The following is a 22,963-nucleotide window of genomic DNA, read 5'->3' on the forward strand; positions in this document are numbered from 1 at the left end:
GCATCACTACAAACAAAGCTAGTGGAGGTGATGGAATTTTAGTTGAGCTATTTCAAATCCTGAAAGATGATGCTGTAAAAGTGCTGCACTCAATATGCCAGCAAATTTGGAAAACTCAGCAGTGGCCACAGGGCTGGAAAAGGTCAGTTTTCGTTCCAATCCCAAAGAAAGGCAATGCCAAAGAATGCTCAAACTACTGCACAATTGCACTCATCTCACACGCTAGTAAAGTAATGCTCAAAATTCTCCAAGCCAGGCTTCAGCAATACATGAACCGTGAACTTGCTGATGTTCAAGCTGGTTTTAGAAAAGGCAGAGGAACCAGAGATCAATTTGCCAACATCCGCTGGATCATGGAAAAAGCAAGAGAGTTCCAGAAAAACATCTATTTCTGCTTTATTGACTATGCCAAGGCCTTTGACTGTGTGGATCACAATAAACTGTGGAACATTCTGAAGAGATGGGAATACCAGACCACTTGACCTGCCTCTTTAGAAACCTGTATGCAGGTCAGGAAGCTACAGTTAGAACTGGACATGGAACAACAGACTGGTTCCAAATTGGGAAAGGAGTACGTCAAGGCTGTATATTATCACCCTGCTTATTTGACTTATATGCAGAGTACATCATGAGAAACGCTGGACTGGAAGACACACAAGCTGGAATCAAGATTGCCGGGAGAAATATTAATAACCTCAGATATGCAGATGACACCACCCTTATGGCAGAAAGTGAAGAGGAACTCAAAAGCCTCTTAATGAAAGTGAAAGTGGAGAGTGAAAAAGTTGGCTTAAAACTCAACATTCAGAAAATGAAGATCATGGCATCTGGTCCCATCACTTCATGGGAAATAGATGGGGAAACAGTGGAAACAGTGTCAGACTTTATTTTTTTGGGCTCCAAAATCACTGCAGATGGTGACTGCAGCCATGAAATTAAAAGACGATTACTCCTTAGAAGAAAAGTTATGACCAACCTAGATAGCATATTCAAAAGCAGAGACATTATTTTGCCAACAAAGGTCCGTTTAGTCAAGGCTATGGTTTTTCCAGTGGTCGTGTATGGACGCGAGAGTTGGACTATGAAGAAAGCTGAGCACCGAAGAATTGATACTTTTGAACTGTGGTGTTGGAGAAGACTCTTGAGAGTTCCTTGGACTACAAGGAGATCCAACCAGTCCAAACTAAAGGACATCAGCCCTGGGTGTTCTTTGGAAGGAATGATGCTGAAGCTGAAAGTCCAATACTTTGACCACCTCATGCGAAGAGTTGACTCATTGGAAAAGACTGATGCTGGGAGGGATTGGGGGCAGGAGGAGAAGGGGACGACATAGGATGAGATGGCTGGATGGCATCACCGACTCGATGGACATGAGTTTGAGTCATGGGAGGCCTGGCGTGCTGGGATTCATGGGGTCACAAAGAGTCAGAGCGACTGAACTGAACTAAATTTTCTCTATATTATGATTTAGAAATTTAAATCCATTAATTGTCCAGGGTGATAATGCAAATTAGAACTAATGGTTAAATTCTATTTGAATTCTTATCCTTGTACACAATTCATTTTAAATAATGTTTTGAATTTGATGGCAATAAAACATCTTGTAGGTATTTTAACTATATGTGAGAATTTCATTTGAGAATGATGGTGTATAATTTATTAAATACTATTTAATGAGTGAGATGACTACCTTTTTAGTTGTGGCTTTATCTTAGAGTATTGAACTTCTTTTGTCCTAAGTTTTTTAGTTTGCAAGCATGAGTTAGATACCTTTTATTTCTTTGTTCCAGGGTTGTTCTAAGTATGATGTCAGTTGCATGTGTAAGATAGTGATCATCAATGATGGGAACCTTAAGAGAATCTTTAACTTACTGCCAGTTTCAGGGAAGGAGAGCCCACAGCTTCTTTTAATAAAGTGTCATTTTATTAATGACTTTTGCTGAAAGAAAAAATTTTCTTAATGGAATTCCTAAAAAAGTTTCTTCTGGGTTAAATTATTACAGAATACCCTCTTAAAAAACTAACTGAATAAATATTAGCTGAAAGACTTTGACCTTAATTTTCATATAGGGGAATAATCTAATGGCTTAGAATGGAGATTTTTATTTTATAGCCCAACTTATTTGCATTGTAGCAGACAAGATAATGTAAATTATCTGGGTTTAAATTCCAGCTCTGCCACTTAATAACTTGAATCTTTGGGTAAGTTATTAATTTTTCCAAGTTTCAGTGCCTTTTTTATAAGGTTGGCTTACAAGATATTCATATGAGAAGTACCTAATTCAGTCCTAGATACCTTGAAGGAACTCAGCAAATACTGGTGTCATTCATCTGTGTTTACATGTGGGCAAATGGGAATGTTGATGAGAAATAAGAAGGGAATCCCTCCTCCATGCCCCAGAACTGAATTTTTCTGGCATTAATGAGACTGATATATCTCTTCAAATACTTGCTTTACTCATAGTTGATAGCTTTGGATAAAGTGTGTTGTTTGTTGCCTCTTTGCTTTTTCACAATTTAATCTTCAAAAAAAAAGCCTATAAGGATGCTTGTAAGAGATATGTATGTGTTTGCATATGTATAATAAATGTCCCAAAATACAGTCTTAAAATTTGAAAAGAATAGCCATGAAGGCTATATAGTCTTTTTGTTTCTTGGGGCAGAATTTCCCTCCCTGAACTCCTTGGTTCTAGATAGGTATCAGTGCTCTATAGAAATAGCTTTAGTGACTGTGATCGTACTCCCTCTTAAGACACTGTTCTGGCTTTAGAATGTTCTATTTATTAGAAAGGTCTTCTTCATTTTGTCCTTTATTGTATCTCATAATAATTCTACCTGTCGATCCATTCTACTCGTATATATTCACAGAATAAACTAATCTTATTTCATGTATATGCAGAAATCATGTCTTAATCATCTTTCTGTCCTCAGAGTCTAGGATAGTAAGTGTATGCTCAGTCACTCAGTCATGTCCAACTCTTTGAGACCCCCATAGTCTGTAGCCCACCAGGCTGTTCTGTCCATGGGATTCTCCAGGCAAGAATACTGGAGTGGGTTGCCATTCCCTTCTCCAGGGGATCTTCCTGACCCTGGGATTGAACCCATGTCTCCTCAGCTCAAAACGGGTTATTTAATGAATATTTGAGATTCAGATCTTAAAGGCAGTTCTGTATTTTTTCATACAAAAACTTTTAAAATTCAGTCTACGTTTTTATTACTTCTGGTCAAAAAATTTTTTCAACCGTACTGACAAAATTAAATAAGGAATATTGATTTATGTTTATTTCTGATGTCATTTATTATATGATCTAGAAATGAGTAAACATTTTTTCTTTTATTCCTTGCACTTTCTCTTGTAATGTTTTTTGTACTCACTACTGGCAATAACATTTTCTGTGATATTAATATAGTATATACTCTTCTTCATTGATTTATCAGACTGGACAAAAGTAAGCAACATCCGTCTATATAGTATTTAAGAAAAAGATATAAGGAAAAGTTGAAAATAAAAGTACAAATACTTATCATCCAAGCACTATTATAGCTATATTAAAAGTAAACCAAAAAATGTCAGGGGAAAAAGCATTAATAGAAATAAATGGAGTTGCTTCATAATGGTAATGTGCTCAATTCACCTGGAAATTATAATAATTCTAAATATATGTTCATATTTTCCATGATTTTCAAACTTGTTGTAGTATTTATTGCTTACATTATTTACTTATTCATCTGGCTGTGTTGGGTCTTAGTTGCAGCACACAATCTTTGTTGCATCATGCTGGGTCTTGCCTCCCACAGACTCTCTAGTGTGATGTGTGGACTCCAGAGTGCCCAGGGCTTCAGTAGTTGTGGCACGTAGGCTCTCTAGTTGTGGCACACAGGCTGCAGAGCACGTGGGCTTCAGTTGCTGCAGAATGCGGACTCTCTGGAGCATGCTGGTTCAGTAGCTGTGGCACGTGGGCTTAGTTGCTCCACAGTATATGGGATCTTAATTCCCTGACCAGGGATTGAACCTGCATCCCCTGCACTGCAAAGTGGATTCTTAATCACTGGACCATCAGTGAAGTCCCTACTTTTTTTTAACTGAATGCTCTCTTCCTAATTAATTTCATGCCATCACCAAATTTTTAAAATCACTTTTCTTCATAATCTTTATTCAACAAATTTCTTACATAAAATGAAGAATAACATATTAATACTAATCCTTATAACAGTCTATTTGTGCTTACTAGTTCCTTTACCATCAGTTCTATTTCTGTGCCTATTTGACTGTAGAATAAGAGTATTATTCAATAGTTGAGAAAGATATTTGATACTGAATTATATAAAGTTAATATATATAAGAGCACTACTGTGAATGACATAGTTTACAAAAAAAGCTATCTCTTTAGAATTCTTTTTCTTCTGCCTTTGAGTGGGTCTGTCAGGAGTAAAGAAGAGGCTGCCTGGAGTGGGAGGAGCCATGCGTTTTGATTGCAACTACTTTGCTTTTGTTTTCGCTTCTCACGGCTTGTTACTGCATTTTGGCATACGAGTAATAAAGCTAAGTCACTTCTTTGGGGGGTCATTGGTATGTCTAAATGCTTATATCTGCATAGTTTTTCCAAATACTTATTTTTCAGAGCGTAGGTATAATCTTTTTGAAGTGAAGTGAAAGTCGTTCAGTCTTGTCGGACTCTTTGCGACCCCATGGACTGTAGTCTACCACACTCCTCCGTCCATGGGATTTTCCAGGCAAGGGTACTGGAGTGGGTTGCCATTTCCTTCTCCAGAGGATCTTCCCAACCCGGGGATCGAACCTAGGTCTCCTGCATTGTAGGCAAATGCTTTACCATCTGAGCCACCAGGGAAAAGTATATGAACTATCACTTCTGCACATTTTATTATGTATCTTGACATAGTATCCATTCCTAATCATTCACTGATGCAAAAAACATCTGTGTGCTAGTCTCTGATAAACAGTGTAAGTGATACTATAACAGAAAAAAAGCTATATTAGTTTTATTTAACAGAATAATAAATTCTCATTTACCTTTTTGTTTCTTTCCCTAAGAAATTCAGCATTTAATTCAGTCTCTTGTATTGGGAGAGGGGGATCACAATTACCAAAGAAACATGGGTGTAATTTTAATTATAAAATAAATTAATGGAAATCTTTAAATTTTTCAGGATGAGCGAGACCCAGAGAAAGAAGATGAACTGGACCTGAAAAGAGGTCTTTTATATAGAGACTCTGCCTATGACAGTGACCCAGAGTATAGGTATGAGCTTGACTAATGCAGTGTACAGAGATCTTCTCATAGTTAGTATCAAAATAACCTTGTTTTTAATCTGCAGGATTTGTGGCAAATTTTTATATTTATTTATTTACTTATTTATATTTTATTTTAGCTATATAAAATCCTAGTAAAATATTTTAATGTTTGCATTACTGAAAATTTTCAATGAAAACAGATATGGTCAGTTAATGGTGTTGCCTTTCTTTCTACTTAAAATTTACAGTGTATTTGGCTGTCTTGCAAATCCACATAGTCCTAATTTATTTCAGGATGTATTAACTCTCATCCAAACAACAGGTTTCATAATTTTTGTCCATATTATTTTAAATTAATTATTTTAATTTATTATAATTTAAAAATTATTTTTCAATAGTATAGGAGAAATTCAGCTATTCTAGCCTAAAATTTCAGAAATGTTGTAGTAATAATAAATTTTTTGCAAAATTATACTAACAAATCTCATGAAAACTTTTGAAAACTCTGTATTAATTGCCGTTAAGTGTGGTGTTAAAAATTGAATGTGTAAATTTTGAGTTTATATAACTAAAATTTCTCTGAGTCTGTATGACTGATTGATGCTATACCACTGATTATTATGTCTTCCACCTTCCTGAGTTTTCTGAACAAGTGTAAGGAAAAAAGTTCCAGATAATGGAATATGTTTTATTGCTAACCAGGGATATGGACTGAAATCTCTGATCTTTACCATGGTAGGCTCATGTAAGTATTTCATGAACATGTGAGGACTTTTCCTTGTGTTCATTACACAGAGTATAAATGTAAACTCCTGTCCAAAGTTACTGCTTTCCAATCTTAGAGAAATACTCTACTTTCCCTGTATTTTAAATGAGTTTGAAGAAGAAGCAATCCAAACAGGAAAAGGAAGGTTCAAGAAAGTACATACCTTGGGAAGAATTTTTACCATTTATTATTGTTACTTAGACTTCTGTTCCCTAAATTATTGTCATATGGATTAGCATTCCAATTTTGTGTTCTATATCCACATAATTAATTCTACTTTGGGTAAGAAGTGAGTAGGGTTGATAAAGGGTTGGTAAACGGTCTGATTTTCAAAATTTTATATGCGTGATATTGCTTCTAAAAATATAAATTTCTACTTTCTACTTCCATAGATTCTGGTTCCTTATATATAGGAGTGAGACCTAGAAATCAGCATTTTTAAAAATATTGTATATGATTCTAATGCAAGTAATATAAGGACCATATTTGGAAAAGCACTTGTTTCTATTTAAAGTTTGCCTTAAACCTTAGTATTGGTTCTTTTTCCAGTTCATAGGCAATCTTAATAGCTAAGCTTTAGGTCACCTGAGACTATTTTAGTACCCCTCCAGTGAGAGAGTTAAGCAGAGCATCAGGAAAGTTCTGCTGACACATTTTTAAGATTACATTATACTCCTTGCCTCTTCTCTTGGACCCTTAGGACATAATTGAAACAATAGGACAGAGTGGTTAATGCTTCAAGACATTTTATAAGAGTACCTTTGTTATTAGCTCCAGAAGGTACTGAACTGATCATGATATTATTTGTTTTATCCTCAAGTTATATAATAGGCGAAGAAGTCACTCCCATTCTACTTTCCATCTCAAAGATGAGGGAATCACACTCAAAGTAATTACCCACTTGCTTGCCTTAAGGCTTCTCTCAGCAGAAGTCAAAACTTGAGATCTTGGCCAAAATTACCCCTCTGCAGACATCCTCTGACACCAGGGTCAAGGGGAATCCACATGGACCTCTGGAATGGCTGAGTGAGGATCACAGCAAATCCTCTCCTCCAAAAGCAACAAAAGTGAATGGAATTATCAAAAAAAAAAAAAAAAAAAGACTTAAGGACTCTGGAAATTGACTAAAAACTTACAAATTGAGAAGCATTTATCAAGAAAATCTACTGAAGTTCTATAAGAGTGTTAGGAGTCTATGCCATTTTCCTTGGAGCTCCAAGGCCCACCTGGACCCCCAGATCCTTGGCACAAAAGTTCTGGGGCAGTTATGCCAAAAGACAGGCAGTTCCTCTTCCAGAGGGGACTGACTTTATATGGAGCATAGTATAGGAAATGACATGTGTAGAGGGATTAATGGAAACAATAATGATCCTACTGGCAAACAGTAAGGGAGTACTTGAGATCTTACTTACTGCTTAATGGACAGACAATAAAATTCCAGGGACAAGATAGCCACAGTTGTCCTTGATAAAATTCTATCTATCCCTGGCCATCTAGAATATTATGTATATGCATAGGCTGTAAATATGTTCAGGAGAGACTAGAGAGTGTATTAGGGAGCCACTAGTCCATGGATGAATGTCAGAACTTGTTAAGGCAGAAAGCAAACTCCAGGGCAGTTTTGTCAACCAGATAAACGTTAAATATATTCCCTAAGCCACACATAGATCCATTGGCAAAAAATGGAAACTTTATAGGGTTATTGACTCTGACCAATCATTTGCTGGTCACTAAGCTGTGCTGACCCGGGGCAACCTCTAGAAGGCCAGGCTTAAAAATGGAAACAGTAATTAAAAAAAAGAAGAAAAGAACAAGAGACACCAGCAACTACAGCGTGCAAGGGAAACAGACTCCACGGCGTAGGTCTAGGCAAGTCACTAACAAATGACAACAGCTCTAGGTAAGGAGACAGAACCCAGAGTTGCTGCAATTTTTATCTAAATTGTTGTTCTTTACAAAAGATTATGGGATGTGCAAAGAAACAGTAAAGTGTGACCCATACACATGGAAAATGAATTATTAAAAACAGCTCAAGCTAGGCCTGAGGATGTAGCAGCTATGATTAAAGAACTAAAGGGAAATATAATGACAATCAAATAAAGAATATTCATAATGAGAAATTATTTTCTTTCATATTTTTTTCCCAGAAAAATCTATGCCCAGGACTCAATCCTTTATCTTATGGTCTAGATATTCATTGTGGTTATCAGAGTACTTGTTATTGTATTTCCCATGCTAACTATCCTGTCTCTTCTATCACCTTTGAATATGAAATTCACTTGAAAGAAAATCTCTTATTAAGAAATTATTAAGCGACATTTTACTTCTAATAATTTGGGATTTGAGAGCTGGATTGGGGAAAGAATTTACTACCATGAAGATAGTCCTTCTCAACTTTCGTACTGCCTGTCTTTCAGGAAATTTTAGACATTTGCTATTGTACAGTTACCAATTACCAGGGTCCTGAGATGCTCTTTCTCTGTTTAATACCTTCTGTATATATTTCAAATTTCTTCAGTTTTATGGATGTTGAAAATTCTCTACATTGTTGTATAATTCTAGCATCACTATCCAGCCTGAGAATTAGTCCTAACTAAAGATCAGGCAAGGGGTGATACTTTATGATGGGAGTTGGCTGCAGAAATAGAAAAGAGTATAAAAATAATTTTAATTTCATGTTTAGAACATGAGATGGCCATTTATAACTATTGCCCTGAACTTTTAGCTATGTTGTCCTTTTATGGAACTGACTATTTATATAAACTGTTTTCTATTTACTTGTACATATTTTGCAGGTTACTAACAGTAGGAATATGCTCAACATAAATGTTATCATTATGAAATTGTTTATAACATAATCTCAAAGTGACTAGTTTAAACTTTGACTATATGTTTTTGAATAACACAGATTGACTGTAGTTTTAATCTCCTACCATTGCTCACTATCAAGTTAACTTGATGAATTTACCAAGGTGTAACACATAGCCAAAAAGCTGTCTTTGGTCCTAGTAAATGGGAAAAAAAATTTGAAATAATATATAGATTTAAAGTCCCTTGAACAAGAATAAACTTTCAGTTTTAAGTGAGAAAAATGTTGCTTAATACTGATTTGAATTCTTTGGATTTTGTGTGACCTGGTATATTATGATGTTTCAGATAATTTGTGCCTTGGTTCTGTTATAGTATGATATAGAGAATAACCAATGCAATCTTGTTTATCTAGTGAATGTCTATATCCATTCTTTAAGACTAAGCTCAAGTTATTCCATCTTCTGAGATACCTTATATGACCTCAGCAGTTCAGTTCAGTTCAGTTCAGTTCAGTCACTCAGTCGTGTCTGACTCTTTGCGACTCCATGAACCGCAGCATGTCAGACCTCCCTGTCCATCACCAACTCCCAGAGTTCACTCAAACTCACGTCCATCGAGTCAGTGATGCCATCTAACCATCTCATCCTCTGTTGTCCCCTTCTCCTCCTTCCTTCAATCTTTCCCAACATCAGGGTTGTTGGGAAGTGTAGTACAAAATAGCCCTAAAAGGAGAAAGTCCTTGGGAAAATGGCGAAGGGCCAGAAGTACCCGGCTTTGTGTACTGTGGACAGAAAAACATCTCCTGCCTTTGGTTATGCTCGGCACCAAGATTTAGTAATAAATAGGGATGTTACTTGAGAAAACGGGTTGTGGGATAAGCACATGAGTCACTTAGAGCGTACTGTCCTTGTAATGTTTTTACTGATTATGTGTTAACCCCGTATGTGCTCTGCTGGCCGTATACTTTAAGCTCTTTGTTCCTGCTTCTATAAAAAGGCTTGACTGCAGAAATAAACTTGTCAGTCCTTGCAAGAGACTGTCCGAGTGTCATTCTTTCAGGTTCGTCTCTTCCAAGTCCCGGGGAGAAAATCCCCAACAAGGGTCTTTTCAAATGAGTCAGCTCTTCGCATCAGGTGGCCAAAGTATTGAAGTTTCAGGTTCAACATCAGTCCTTCCAGTGAACACTCAGGACTGATTTCCTTTAGGATGGACTGGTTGGATCTCCTTAGACTGTCATTTTTTCCTTTATCCTACCATTTCCTCTCACATATATATTTTCAATTGGCAGTATTTATCTCATAATGATTGTTTAATTCTGTGTCTGTCTTGCCTCCTCGTGTTAAGCATAAGGCACTGATGTTTTGCCTGCCTTTGTTTTTGACTGTGTATCAAGGTCTCTGATGTATACTAGGAGCTCAGTTTTTAAAAAAAAGTTCAGATATTAAAATTAAGCCCTTTATTAATGATGATCAATTGCATTTGTTGAAGCTTTAAGGCATTACTTAAGTAAACACATTTTATGGTTGTGATATTTAATAACATCTCTAGATGAGGAATCAACAGTGGAATTAATGATGATGAAAGCTATAAGATCTTATTTCTTGTCAGTGACTCATTTCTACACATCCAAGAAAGGGAAGTAAGTGACCTGTAAGTAACCAGTCTTCAGTAAATTTGTTTGAATAAACTTCTATTAATGTTTACTGTATAGTTTATGTGAATAGTAAAAGAAGTTAAACAACATCCAGTTTTTTCCCTAAAGTTTCACATTTCTATAGAAAAGCCAATAATTTACTGTAGTTCCTAGATGAGTAGTATCATAAATACCCTGGTATTTGTTAGAAATCCAAATTCTTGGACCCCATCTCAGACATATTCATTTAGTTATTCTGGGTGTGAGGCTCAATAATCTGAGTTGTAATAAGCCCTTCAGATCACTCTGATGTGTGTTAAAGTTTGAGAACTACTGCTATAATTTATCAAGAAATCTTGATGTCTTTTTTTTTTTTTTTTTTTTTTTTTCAAAAAATTCCAAGGTAATTCTGATATGCATATGGATTTTTAAAAGTGATTACAGGTTTTTTCTATTAAATGGTAGTTTTGGTGAGATAGAATTCTATAATTTTTCTGTTGACCAATCATGATACAGTAGTATTAAGTGAGTAATAGTTACATAATCACAATAGTAAAGATGTTTATCAGTTTTCACAATCAATAGCCAGATGAAAAATAAAAGATAATTACAATTGCAAGTCATAATGGGAACATGATTAACCTAACAATATAAAATAACTGCATACAATTTGGGGGGTCAAGTAGAGTAATGTAAGTGGAAGTGCATACATGCACATATTTTCATCTGCTCAGCCAATCTGTGTCTTTTGGGTGCATTTAATCCATTTACATTTAAGGTAATTAAATCTTGCCTGAAGGTAATCCTATTACCATTTTCTTAATTGTTTGGGGCTTATTTTTAGGTAGGGCTTTTCCTTCTTATTTTCTGCCGAGAGTTCCTTTAGCATTTGTTGTAAAGCTGGTTTGGTGGTGCAATTCTCTTAACTTTTGCTTGTCTGTAAAACTTCTGATTTCTCCATCAAATCTGAAGGAGAGTCTTGCTGAGTAGAGTATTCTTGGTTGTACATTCTTCCCTTTCATCACTTTAAATATGTCATGCTGTTCCCTTCTGTCTTGTAAAGTTTCTGTTGAGAAATCAGCCTTATGGGAGTTCCCTTATATGTTTTTTGTTGTTGTTGTTTTTCCCCTGTTGCTTTAATATTTTATCTCTGTCTTTAATTTTTGTCAGTTTGATTGTTATGTGTCTCAGTGTATTCCTCCTTGGGTTTATCCTGCCTGGGACTCTGTGTGCTTCCAAGACTTGGTTGATTATTTCCTTTTCCATGTTAGGGAAGTTTTCAGCTATTATCTCTTCAAATATTTTCTCAGGTCCTTTTTCTCTGTTGTCCTCCTGGGATCCCTATAATGTGAATGTTCATGTGATAATGTTGTTCCAGAGGTCTTTTAGGCTGGCTTCTTTTATTTTCATCCTTTTTTCTATATTCTGTTCGTGGCAGTGGTTTCCACCATTCTGTCCCCCAGGTCATTTATCCATGCTTCAGTTATTCTGCTATGGATTCCTTCTAGTGTACTATTCATCTCTTGTTTGTTTGTTCTTTAGTTCTTTTAGGTCTGTGGTAGACATTTCTTGCATCATCTCAATCTTTACCTCCATTCTTTTTCCAAGATCCTGAATCATATTCACTATCATTATTCTGATAATAGCAAACAGTAAGGGAGTACTTGAGATCTTACTTACTGCTTAATGGACAGACAATAAAATTCCAGGGACAAGATAGCCACAGTTGTCCTTGATAAAGTTCTATCTATCCCTGGTCATCTAGAATATTATGTGTATGCATAGGCTGTAAATATGTTCAGGAGAGACTAGAGAGTGTATTAGGGAGACACTAGTCCATGGATGAATGATTATGATATTATCCCCAAGTTATATAATAGGGCAAGAAGTCACTCCCATTCTACTTTCCATCTCAAATATGAGGGAATCACACTCAAAGTAATTACCCACTTGCTTGCCTTGAAGCTTCTCTCAGCAGAAGTCAAAAGGGAACTTGAGATCTTGGCCAAAATTACCCCTCTGCAGACATCCTCTGACAGCGGGATCAACCACTATCATTATTCTGACACTATCTTGTCGCTTCATCTGGGATGTAACTTTCTGCTTTTTCATACTAATTAACTTTCTTAACATGGTTTTGTTTTACTCCCTGTGGGATTGTCATTCTTGCTTCTTCTGTCTGCTCTCTGATGGCAGAGGCTAAGAGGCTTGTGTAAGCTTCTTGATGAGAAGGACTGTGGTGGGAAAAACTGAGTCTTGCTCTGGTGGGCAGGGTCTTGCTCAGTAAATCTTTGATCTGACTATCTGATGATGGGAAGGGTTTGCTCCCTCTCTGGTAGCTTTTTGGCCTGAGGTGACCCATCCCTTGGGAGTTAAGGGTGACCTCCAAAACGGGGCTTTCCCAGACGGCTGCCACCAGTCCCCCCATCCCTGTGGTGGGCCCCTGCTGACCCACACCCCCACAGGAGACCCTCCAACACTAGCAGGTAGTTTTGGTTCAGTTTCCTGTGGAATCACTGCTCCTTTCCTCTGAGTCTTGGTGCACACAAGGTTTTGTTTGTGCCCTCCAAGACAGGAGTCTCTGTTTCCCCCAACCCTGTGGAAGTATTATAATCAGATCCCTCTGGCCTTCAAGGTCGGATTCCCTGAGGATTCCCAGTCCCTTTGTCAGGTGCCCAGACTAGGAAGCCTGATGTCAGGTTCCAAACATTCACAAAAGTGGGAGAACTTCTTTGGTACTATTGGTCTCCAGTTTGTGAGTCCCCCACCCAGCGGGTGTGGAATTTGATTTTATTGTGATTGTGCCTCTCCTACCATCTCAGTGCAGCTTCTTCTTTGCCGTTGGACATGGGGTATCTTTTTTGGTAGGTTCCAGGATCCTCCTGTGGATGGTTGTTCAATAGCTAGTTGTGATTTTGGTGCCCTTGCAGTAGGAGATGAGCACATATCTTTCTATTCCAGCATCTTGAACCAGAAGTCTCTTGATGGCTTTAATGATATTTTATGACATTTTATTTTCTGTTGTATCTTTAAAGATGCAAAATGCTTTCACGATTTTATTACCTCATATTAAAGCCTCTCCCTATCATCTATCCTGATCTCCAGGATTTTGAATCTTTCCTTCCTACATTCCTTACTTACATCTATCCATACATCCATCATACATACATCCAGTGTATTTATTCAGTCACTCATTTGTGTGACCCCCTGGACTGTAGCATGCCAGGCTTCCCTGTCCATCACCAATTTCTGGAGCTTGCTCAAACTCATGTCCATTGAGTTGGTGATACCATTCAACCATCTCATCCTCTGTCAGCCCCTTCTCCTGTCTTCAATCTTGCCCAGCATCAGGGTCTTTTTCAATGAGTCTATTCTTTACAACAGGTTTCAGCTTCAACATCAGTCCTTCCAATGAATATTCAGGACAGATTTCCTTTAGGATGGACTGGTTGGATCTCCTTGCAGTCCAAGGGACTCTCAAGAGTCTTCTCCAATACCACAGTTTAAAAGCATCAAAACTTTGGCTCTCAGCTTTCTTTATGGTCCAATTCTCACGTCCATACATGACTATTGGAAAAACCATAGCTTTGACTACATGGATCTTTGTCAGTAAAGTAATGTCTCTGCTTTTTAATATGCTATTTAGGTTGGTTATAGCTTTTCTTCCACGGAGCAAGCATCTTTTAATTTCATGGCAGTGGTCACCATCTGTAGTGATTTTGGAGTCCAAGAAAATAAAGTCTGTCACTGTTTACATCACTTCCCCATCTATTGATGGGATCGGATGCCATGATCTTAGTTTTCTGAATATTGAGTTTTCAGCCAGCTTTTTCACTCTGCTCTTTCACTTTCATCAAGAGGCTCTTTAGTTCCTGTTCGCTTTCTGCCATAAGGGTGGTGTCATCTGCATATCTGAGGTTACTGATATTTCTCCAGGCAATCTTGATTCCAGCTTGTGCTTCATCCAGCCCAGCGTTTCACATGATGTACTCTGCATATAAGTTAAATAAGCAGGGTGACAATATACAGCCTTGACGTACTCCTTTCCCAATTTGTAACCAGTCCGCTATTCCATGTCCAGTTCTAACTGTTGCTTCTTGACCTGCATACAGATTTCTCTGGAGGCAGGTAAGATGGTCTGGTATTCCCATCTCTTGAAGAATTTTCCACAGTTTTTGTGATCCACACAGTCAAAGGCTTTGGCTTAGTCAGTAAAGCAGAAATAGATGTTTTTTCTGGAACTCTCTTCCTTTTTTGATGATCCAACGGATATTAGCAATTTGATCTCTGGTTCCTCTGCCTTTCCTAAATCTAGCTTGAACATCTGGAAGTTCTTGATTCACATACTGCTGAAGCCTGGCTTGGAGAATTTTGAGCTTTACTTTGCTAGCGTGTGAAATGAGTGCAGTTGTGCCATAGTTGGAACATTCTTTGGCACTGCCTTTCTTTGGGATTGGAATGAAAACTGACCTTTTCCAGTCCTGTGGCCACTGCTGAGTTTTCCAAAATTGCTGACCTGAGTGCAACACTTTAACAGCATTTTGAAATAGTTCAACTGGATTTCCATCACCTCCACGAGCTTTGTTCATAGTGATGCTTCCTAAGGCCCACTTGACTTAATATTCCAGGATGTCTGGCTCTAGGTGAGTGATCATACCATAGTGATTGTCTGGGTCATAAAGATCTTTTTTTATAGTTCTTTTGTGTATTCTTGCCACCTGTTCTTAATATATATCATTTGTGTGCCATATATCTTACCCTCTGACCTTTTTTTCATGTATATCACTTTATAGATATGTTATCTGAATACCATGTGTAAAGTGGTATGTACCTGGTCTTCATTTCATACTGATACAAAAAACACTGTCAGGGTTTCAAGTGAGTTCCTCCTTTTCTGAGTATAAAACCTAGTCATGCCCTTGGTATCCTAGTACATATTAAGCTGCGCAAGACCTTTCTCTTCTCTAAATATATGCAAGGCTTTAAAAATTTATAATTTATATCTTAACAACATTTAAATTTTGAAAGTGCTTAGTTCACAGATATTATCTAGTCTCTATTCTTTTTTGTGTTTTTTTTTAATTTATAGCATTGTCATAATTAAATAGAGAGCTCCCTATTGAAGTAGCAAGAGAAAATTGCTAAAAAAATATATATCTATGCTGCATTTAATAAAATAGCAATTTTATCATGCTTTGAAGATAACCATTTTATGTTACATAACACTGATGCTATGCTTTGTAGAGTAGGAACTTTGAGTGCTTTGAATGAATGAATGCTGGAGATATTCTTAGTAAAATACAGAAGTGTGGTCTTTAAAAGCCTATTACTATAATAAGATGTTCTAGTGTTGCTTACCCATTTTAAGCTTATTAATGTTCTCAGTAATGGAAAATTAGAATTGACTCAATATGTTCACAATCTATTAGTTAGATAGCCAGTGCTTCTATGTCTAGAAGTAAATGTTGCTTTTAAGATTCTGCTGTTCTTTGTTTGCACCTATCCATGGGCTATATTAGGACCTGTTTTGCAAACATCTCTACTTTGCAATTCAGACTTACAGGATGAGCCAATTCCCAGTTCCTTCCAGAGAACTACAATACTGTCTACTAAAGTGAGAATTTTACAATTTTAAAAAGAAATATCTCCCTGTCAAAATCTGCAAGATTTTTAAAGCATTTTAGGATATCTGTTTTGACCACTTCAGCTCTTTTTTTACAGAAACTTTCCAGGTTCACAGTTGCTTCTAAAAAGGTTACTGGACTTTATTTATTCATTGCAAGCCATTGAGATGGCATTGATATTTTAAAGCAGCTTTGTGATATGAAAAAAAAGTATTGTCTAATAATACCAAAGCAGTAGCAAATCTATGCCTGATGGCATTAAATATAATAATTTATGATAGATATTAGGAATTAGATTTAAAATATCAGAAAAACCTACACAATGATTTTCAAAGTTAACGTCCCTACTATTGCTTGCTTTTCTGAGATTTGCGTAGTGGCTTAATAGAAATTCAAATTTGTGTTGAGTAGGTTTATTGTGGTAGAACTAGCCTGGCAAAATACAGAGTTCAGAAAAGGACATTATTATGCAGTAAAGTTGATGACTATGGACAACAGGGACATAAAGTACAGATCTGTGCTTTGTGAATATTAATTAGTGCATGACTTGATGTAAAACAAAACACAGCAACAAATAAAGCAAATACAATAAAATGAACAAAAGATAACATATGGGGACTCCTAAAGTATTATGAGGGCTTTCCAATGTGGAGAATTCTTAAAGAGATGGAAATACCAGACCACCTTCCCTGCCTCCTGAGAAATCTGTATGCAGGTCAAGAAGCAGCATTTAGAACTGGACATGGAACAGTGGTTCCAGGAAAAAGTATGTCAAGGGAAAAAAGTATGTCAAGGCTGTATATTGTCACTCTGCTTGTTTAACTTCTATGTGGAGTACATCATGTGTACCGCCATGCTGGATGAAGCACAAGCTGGAATCAAGATTGCCTGGAGAAATATCAGTAACCTCAGATATGCAGATGACACCACCCTTATGGCAGAAAGCAAATAGGAACTAAAGAGCCTCTTGATGAAAGTGAAAGAGGAGAGTGAAAAGCTGGCTGAAAACTCAATATTCAGAAAACTAAGATCATGGCATCTGGTCCCGTCACTTCACAGCAAATAGATGGGGAAACAATGTAAACAGTGAGAGACTTTATTTTCTTGGGCTCCAAAATCACTACAGATGGTGACCACTGCCATGAAATTAAAAGATGCTTGGTCCTTGGAAGAAAAGCTATGACCAACCTAGACAACATATTAAAAAGCAGAGACATTACTTTGCTGACAAAGATCCATCTAGTCAAAGCTGTAGTTGTTCCAGTAGTCATGTAAGAATGTGAGAGTTGGACCATTAAGAAGGCTGAGTGCTGAAGAATTGATGCTTTTGAACCGTGGTGTTGAAGAAGACTCTTGAGAGTCCCTTGGAAATTAGTCAATCCTAAAGGAAATCTGTCCTGAATATTCATTGGAAGGACAGATGTTGAAGCTGAAACTCCAATACTTTGGCCCCCTGATGCGAAGAACTGACTCCCTGGAAAAGACCCTGTGCTGGGAAAGATTGAAGGCAGGAGGAGAAGTGACCGACAGAGGATGAGATGGTTAGATGGCATCACCATCTTGATGGACATGAGTTTGAGCAAGCTCTGGGAGGTGGTGATGGACAGGGAAGCCTGGCATGCTGCAGTCCATGGGGTCACAAAGAGTCAGACACAACTGAGCAACTGAACTGAACTGAAAGTAGTATGAGGGAACAGAGGCAAACGTGGGGCCTTAGACTTGTAGAATATTTGCAGAGGTACAGAGTATATGCAGAAATATTCTATTAATGTGTTTATGTATGTGATTTCTTTACCATTTGACTCAAAATGCCCCAAAAACTGTTTTGAGTGACTGTTTTTAGGCAGAAGTTTGGATTATGAGAAACTGTATGAAAGAACTTGTGTTTATTTGGCTAGACTGTTTATGAAGCTAAGCTAATGAAAGGTGTAAACTATATGAAAGCAATAGCATTGCAGACTTGGCTAAGGCCTTTTGAAATATTTTAAAGATTATACTAACATTATTTAAAATTGTGCTAATTATCTCTCTGAAACTGAATGGACAAAGTAAAAGTAAGGTTAATCATGTTATCATTTTCAAAATTTTCCAGTGTGAAAGAGGTGGTACCAGGTGTAAAGAAAGTTTGATAAAATCTAGTAAGATTGCTGGAATATATGAGGTAGATTCCCATTTTAGCAAAGCCTTCAGGAGATAGAGACACCTCTTAACACGATTTACAGAAGTGCATTTTTTAATGCTATTATAAAATATGTCAACCGTAACAGAGGTATATACTTAAGACTTGTGTGTCCTAAATAGCAACAGCAATAAAAGGAGTGCCCATTTACTTATCATCCAACTTAAGAAATAGAACATAACCTTATGCCTCTAACAAGTCGCACCTCTCTCCATAGAAATAACTGCTATTGTGATTTTTCTGATAACCCTTCTCTTTTTTCTTTATAGTTACACCACACATGTATCTACCCTTAAGCAATGAATTATTTAATTTTCATTGTTTTAAACTATTCTACACAAATGTAATTTTAACTGTTTATTGTTTGAAGTTTTCTTTTTTCCACTGAATTGATTTTTTAGTTTCATCTATGTTGATGCATGTAGCCGTAGATCTTTAATTCTCCCTGCTGCATATTATACCACTGTATGCACTCACCACAGCTCAATTTTTTGTTGTAACATAAACAGATATTTAGATTGCTTGCAGTTTTTAGTTCTATTACGAAGCGTGTGATTATGAACATGTTGGCACATATCTTCTGGTGCACACATGCAAGAATTTTGCTGGGATACTTAGGAGCCAAGGGGTTGGCTAGAGTTGTGTATGTAACCTTACTGAGTCATGCCAAACGGTTTTGCAAAGTGTATAAGTGTTCTCATTATTTTACATCCTCATCGACACTGTGTCAGGCTCTAAGGATGTGTCAGGCTCTAAGCCACTTTGTGCCTTTTTTCATGACCACTTTTATTGTGTTCATGTGGCAGATTGACTGCAGGTGAAATAGCAGATTCTTTTTATAGATATCCAGCTTCAAGAGTTCTTGTTTCACAGTTCACAAGTACTGTAAAATCATTAGACTGATAAGTCAGGGAAGAAATTGTTTGTTTTCTGTGGATTGAGATTCCAAATAGATGATTAAAATATTTGTAACCTTTAATAGCAAGAACGTAACAGTTTTACATGGCACATCTAACATGCCTGAGAGGTCTTACCTATAATAAGTACTTGATTTATTGAAGTGGGTTCATTATTTGTTTAAAAAATAAACTTAGACTTTTAAAAAGTCAGTATTTCATTTCTAACAAATAAAAAAGTGTTATCAAGCCTATAAAGTTCTTAGTAAATATTTAATTTTTATATCCCACCTCTCATTTTGCTTCACTATTGTTTTAATCTTTTATATCCTTTTCTATAGCTCATTTCAACGGCCACGTGGCACTCTCCATTTGGATGATGGTGAATACTGGTCCAACAGGGCAGCCTCTTATAAAGGAAAATCCCACCGACCCATCTTTGAGAACAGCATGGACAAGATATACAGGAACTTATACAAAAAGGCCTGTAGTTCTGTTTCTCGTACACAGGAAAGCTTCTGAGATCAGCCGCGATAAACTGTATGAGTGTCCTTGTCAACTTCTCAATGAAAATGTTTGATGTGATCAATATCTGTACTCTTTTATTTTTTTTAATCAGGTGGTTCTAATTGAGCACAGTAGTTAGACTTTATTATTTCAAATGATAAAGTAACATGGGCAAGCCTTCTTTTTCCAGTCACGGTAGAGAGTGCTGTATTCTCACAGTTCTGCAACACAGTCAAAACCTCCATTCTGATTACAAGAAGGCTGTCCTGTCACATGTCTCTCATGTCACCAGCTACAAATCCAAGAACATATTCTCTCTAAAAATGCTCTCCTGCCTTCATCACCTTGTAATTTTCTTTCCATTTGCTCGACTGGTTATCTTGTCTAAGATTATTTTTATTATTAATTTTCATTTCTTGGTCATGGGCAAAAAAACATATACAGAGATGAATTTCCCAGGAGTTTAAACTCTATTTTAACTAGTATTTTCTACTGTTTGCTCCCTAAGAAAAGGCTATTAATGTCTTAGCTCCTAAGATATAGCTTTCTTTTTAAAGTTTCTATAATCCTTTACTCCCTCTCCTCTAAAAGAGCTAGCTAAGTTACCTAAAATGCCTAACAGATAGCGAGAAATAGGAATGGCCAAATGTGACCCCAGATATGAATAACTGATTTTTAAAGATAGATTTTTTTTTTTTTGCTTTGTTTTTTCCTAGAGTCAAAACTTTTGGTGGAACCAGAATCGGAAAATAGCCTTTGTTAAAAAGCTTGTAGAAACTCATAAAGAATAAGGGATTTATGTTGTAATTTAATCTCTTTAGAGTATTCATAGGTATCAAATAGCCCATGAAAGTAGCAACCTTACTTTAAAAAAAAAAACAAACCTGGGAACCATAAAGGGGAGGAAATATTAGAGCATAACTCTTTGTACTCAAAAGTTGTTGGTTGATAAAATTAACTTCTTCCCCCTCTCCCCTCTACCCTGGCTCCAAACACATCTGAGGACAGTTAGGCTTTGAAGATACAAAGAAATCAGTTACCTTATATTTATTAAAGAGAGTAGAAGAAATGCAGAGAACAGGAAATGATAAACTTGACTTACAAACTTTAAGAGTTGACTACAAGATAATGTTTTCTCATTGATTCCATCTTTGGTTAATTTTATAGTTATGATCTTAAAATACTTGAGTTGAACTCTATTTAAGTTGGAATTGGTATGTAAATTGGGCGATTTATTTTTCTACTTGGAGAAAGTACGTAATACCTGTTATCTAATAATAAGACTTTTCAGCTTCATGTTGATTGTTTTATCTGTGGCAATCTGCAATGTATTGGAAGCACATCAGAGACATGAGCCAGGTATCCTAGGCTACAGATCTCTGGTCCTGGTTTCCTCAGTTATCAGTGGAGGGAACGGAATAGGTCAGCATTTCCTGAACCATGTTTGTAGACTGCTGTTCTAAGAGATGGCTTTAGGAATGTAAATACACGTATTTTCATTGGTCATGTAAGTTTAGGAAAAATCTGTGTACCACTCAAACTTAGAGAGTCATGGGTAAGATGACAGGAATAAAAAGGGGTTGCTAGTAATACTGAAAAAAACAGTGGTAAATTGTTCAGGCAAACTACATATGGTCACCTTAGTAAAAACATTAGCATGTTTGAGGCTGTAAGAAATCCTGGCATAAACATGCTTTGCTCTAGCATCTAATAGAAAGTCTGATACATACTTGGTGCTCATTAAATATTTATTGATTAACCCAGACTTTCCTAAACTAAATTGAGTGTGTAACAGTGTTTGCTGTTATGGTTATCTTTCCCCTCCCATTCCTCTCCCCCAACTCCCGAGACTTCCTCTGAAATGCCATCTGCAGACACATGTTGACAGAGTTGGGAAAATACTGGACTCCACAATCACTCAGCTACCCTCTGGTTTTAAGTTTTCTGATGATTTTTTGTATAAGCTTTTGAAGGTAAGCATTGAATGATGGTTTTTTAAAAAATCATACATCAATAAAACTTAATATCTTTTCCTCCTTGATGGAAACAAATGAAAAATTCCCCCATTTAAACGTTGCTTCTTGGTGTGCTACATAGCTTCAGTCATGTCTGACTCTTTGAGACCCTACAGACTGCAGCTCACCAGGCTTCTCTGTCCATAGGATTCTCCAGGCAAGAATACTGGAGTGGGTTGCCATGGCCTCCTCCAGGGGATCTTCCTGACCCAGGGAATGAACCTGAGTCTCCTGTCTACTGCATTGGCAGGCAGGTTCTTTACCACTAGCGCCACCTGGGAAGATCAGTGAAGTGAAGTGAAAGTCAGTCATGTCCGACTCTTTGTGACCCCATGGACTGTATGGTCCCTGGAATTCTCCAGGCCAGAATACTAGAGTGTGGGTAGCCTTTCCCTTCTCCAGGGATTGAGCCCAGGTCTTCCGCACTGCAGGCAGATTCTTTACCAGCTGAGCCACAAGGGAAGCCCAGGCTCCTTGGTAAAAAGAGCAAATATGAACTTTAAAGAAAATATTTGCTATCATAGAAAATTTCCTGAGTGAGTAAGTACCAAAAAATATATATATATATTACTTTGCACCTATATTTGCCATTATCATACAAAGGCCACCAAAAAATGGGTCTCAGAGGGGAACTTTAGAAAATATTTGAGAGACATTTTCCTCTGAATTAAATTTGACATCTCCCTGAAGGATCAAATATAAATTTCCACATACTTAACATTTTTGCTAAGTGTCTATTTCCATTCCCTAGAGGAAAGAGTAGTCTTTGTTGTTTTCCTTAACTATTATGATGAATTCTTATGTTGTATTATCTTTCAAGAGTAAAACCTCTAAGTACTAATAGCTGCCTTTTCTCATTGAAAGAAGCGGAAAGATGCCATAGTTTATGGCATCTTAACCCCCTTTTTAATATTTCCTAGCAATAGTTATTAGACAATATGAAAGATAAATTGGTCTGTCTCCTTCTTTTTAATGTAATTTTTCTCTTAAAAAAATCCTAGGAATTTCAGGAATGAAAATGTTAATTCAGCTAAGAAAAAAATTAAATCATTGGACTGAGAGTGTGTCTTCCCTGGTTTCACTACTAGTTATATAACCTTGTTTAAGTCATCTATCCTTCTTAGACCTCGGTTTTCTTTCCTATAAGGTGAGGAAGAGGTTAATTTAGAATGATCTTTTAATGTTCCAACATTTTTATAATTGTGTAATTGATTGATGTAGATTAGGAAGTTTTTGGCAGCAGAGTTGTATTCTGATTTCAAAGATTAAGCCCTTGAT

At 36.7% G+C, this 22,963-nt stretch overlaps 1 protein-coding gene across 6 annotated transcripts in view; it reads left to right on the plus strand.

Annotated features, from left to right (window-relative positions):
• Positions 1-19,754, plus strand: part of SPATA6 (spermatogenesis associated 6) — a 158,492-nt gene extending 138,738 nt beyond the window's left edge. For 4 of the 6 annotated variants that reach the window (XM_025288780.2, XM_025288781.2, XM_006053635.3 and 1 more), the window contains 2 exons: positions 5,170-5,261; positions 19,505-19,754. In XM_025288780.2, the coding sequence (XP_025144565.2) occupies positions 5,170-5,261; positions 19,505-19,685 (273 nt within the window). In that variant the 3' untranslated portion in view covers positions 19,686-19,754. The remainder of the gene's footprint in view (positions 1-5,169; positions 5,262-19,504) is intronic. The other 2 variants (XM_044945033.1, XM_044945034.1) reach the window with 1 other exon arrangement.
• The last annotated feature ends 3,209 nt before the right edge of the window (positions 19,755-22,963 follow it).

The sequence above is a fragment of the Bubalus bubalis genome, chromosome 6, assembly GCF_019923935.1.
Source record: "Bubalus bubalis isolate 160015118507 breed Murrah chromosome 6, NDDB_SH_1, whole genome shotgun sequence".
NCBI classification, from domain to species: Eukaryota; Metazoa; Chordata; class Mammalia; order Artiodactyla; family Bovidae; genus Bubalus; species Bubalus bubalis.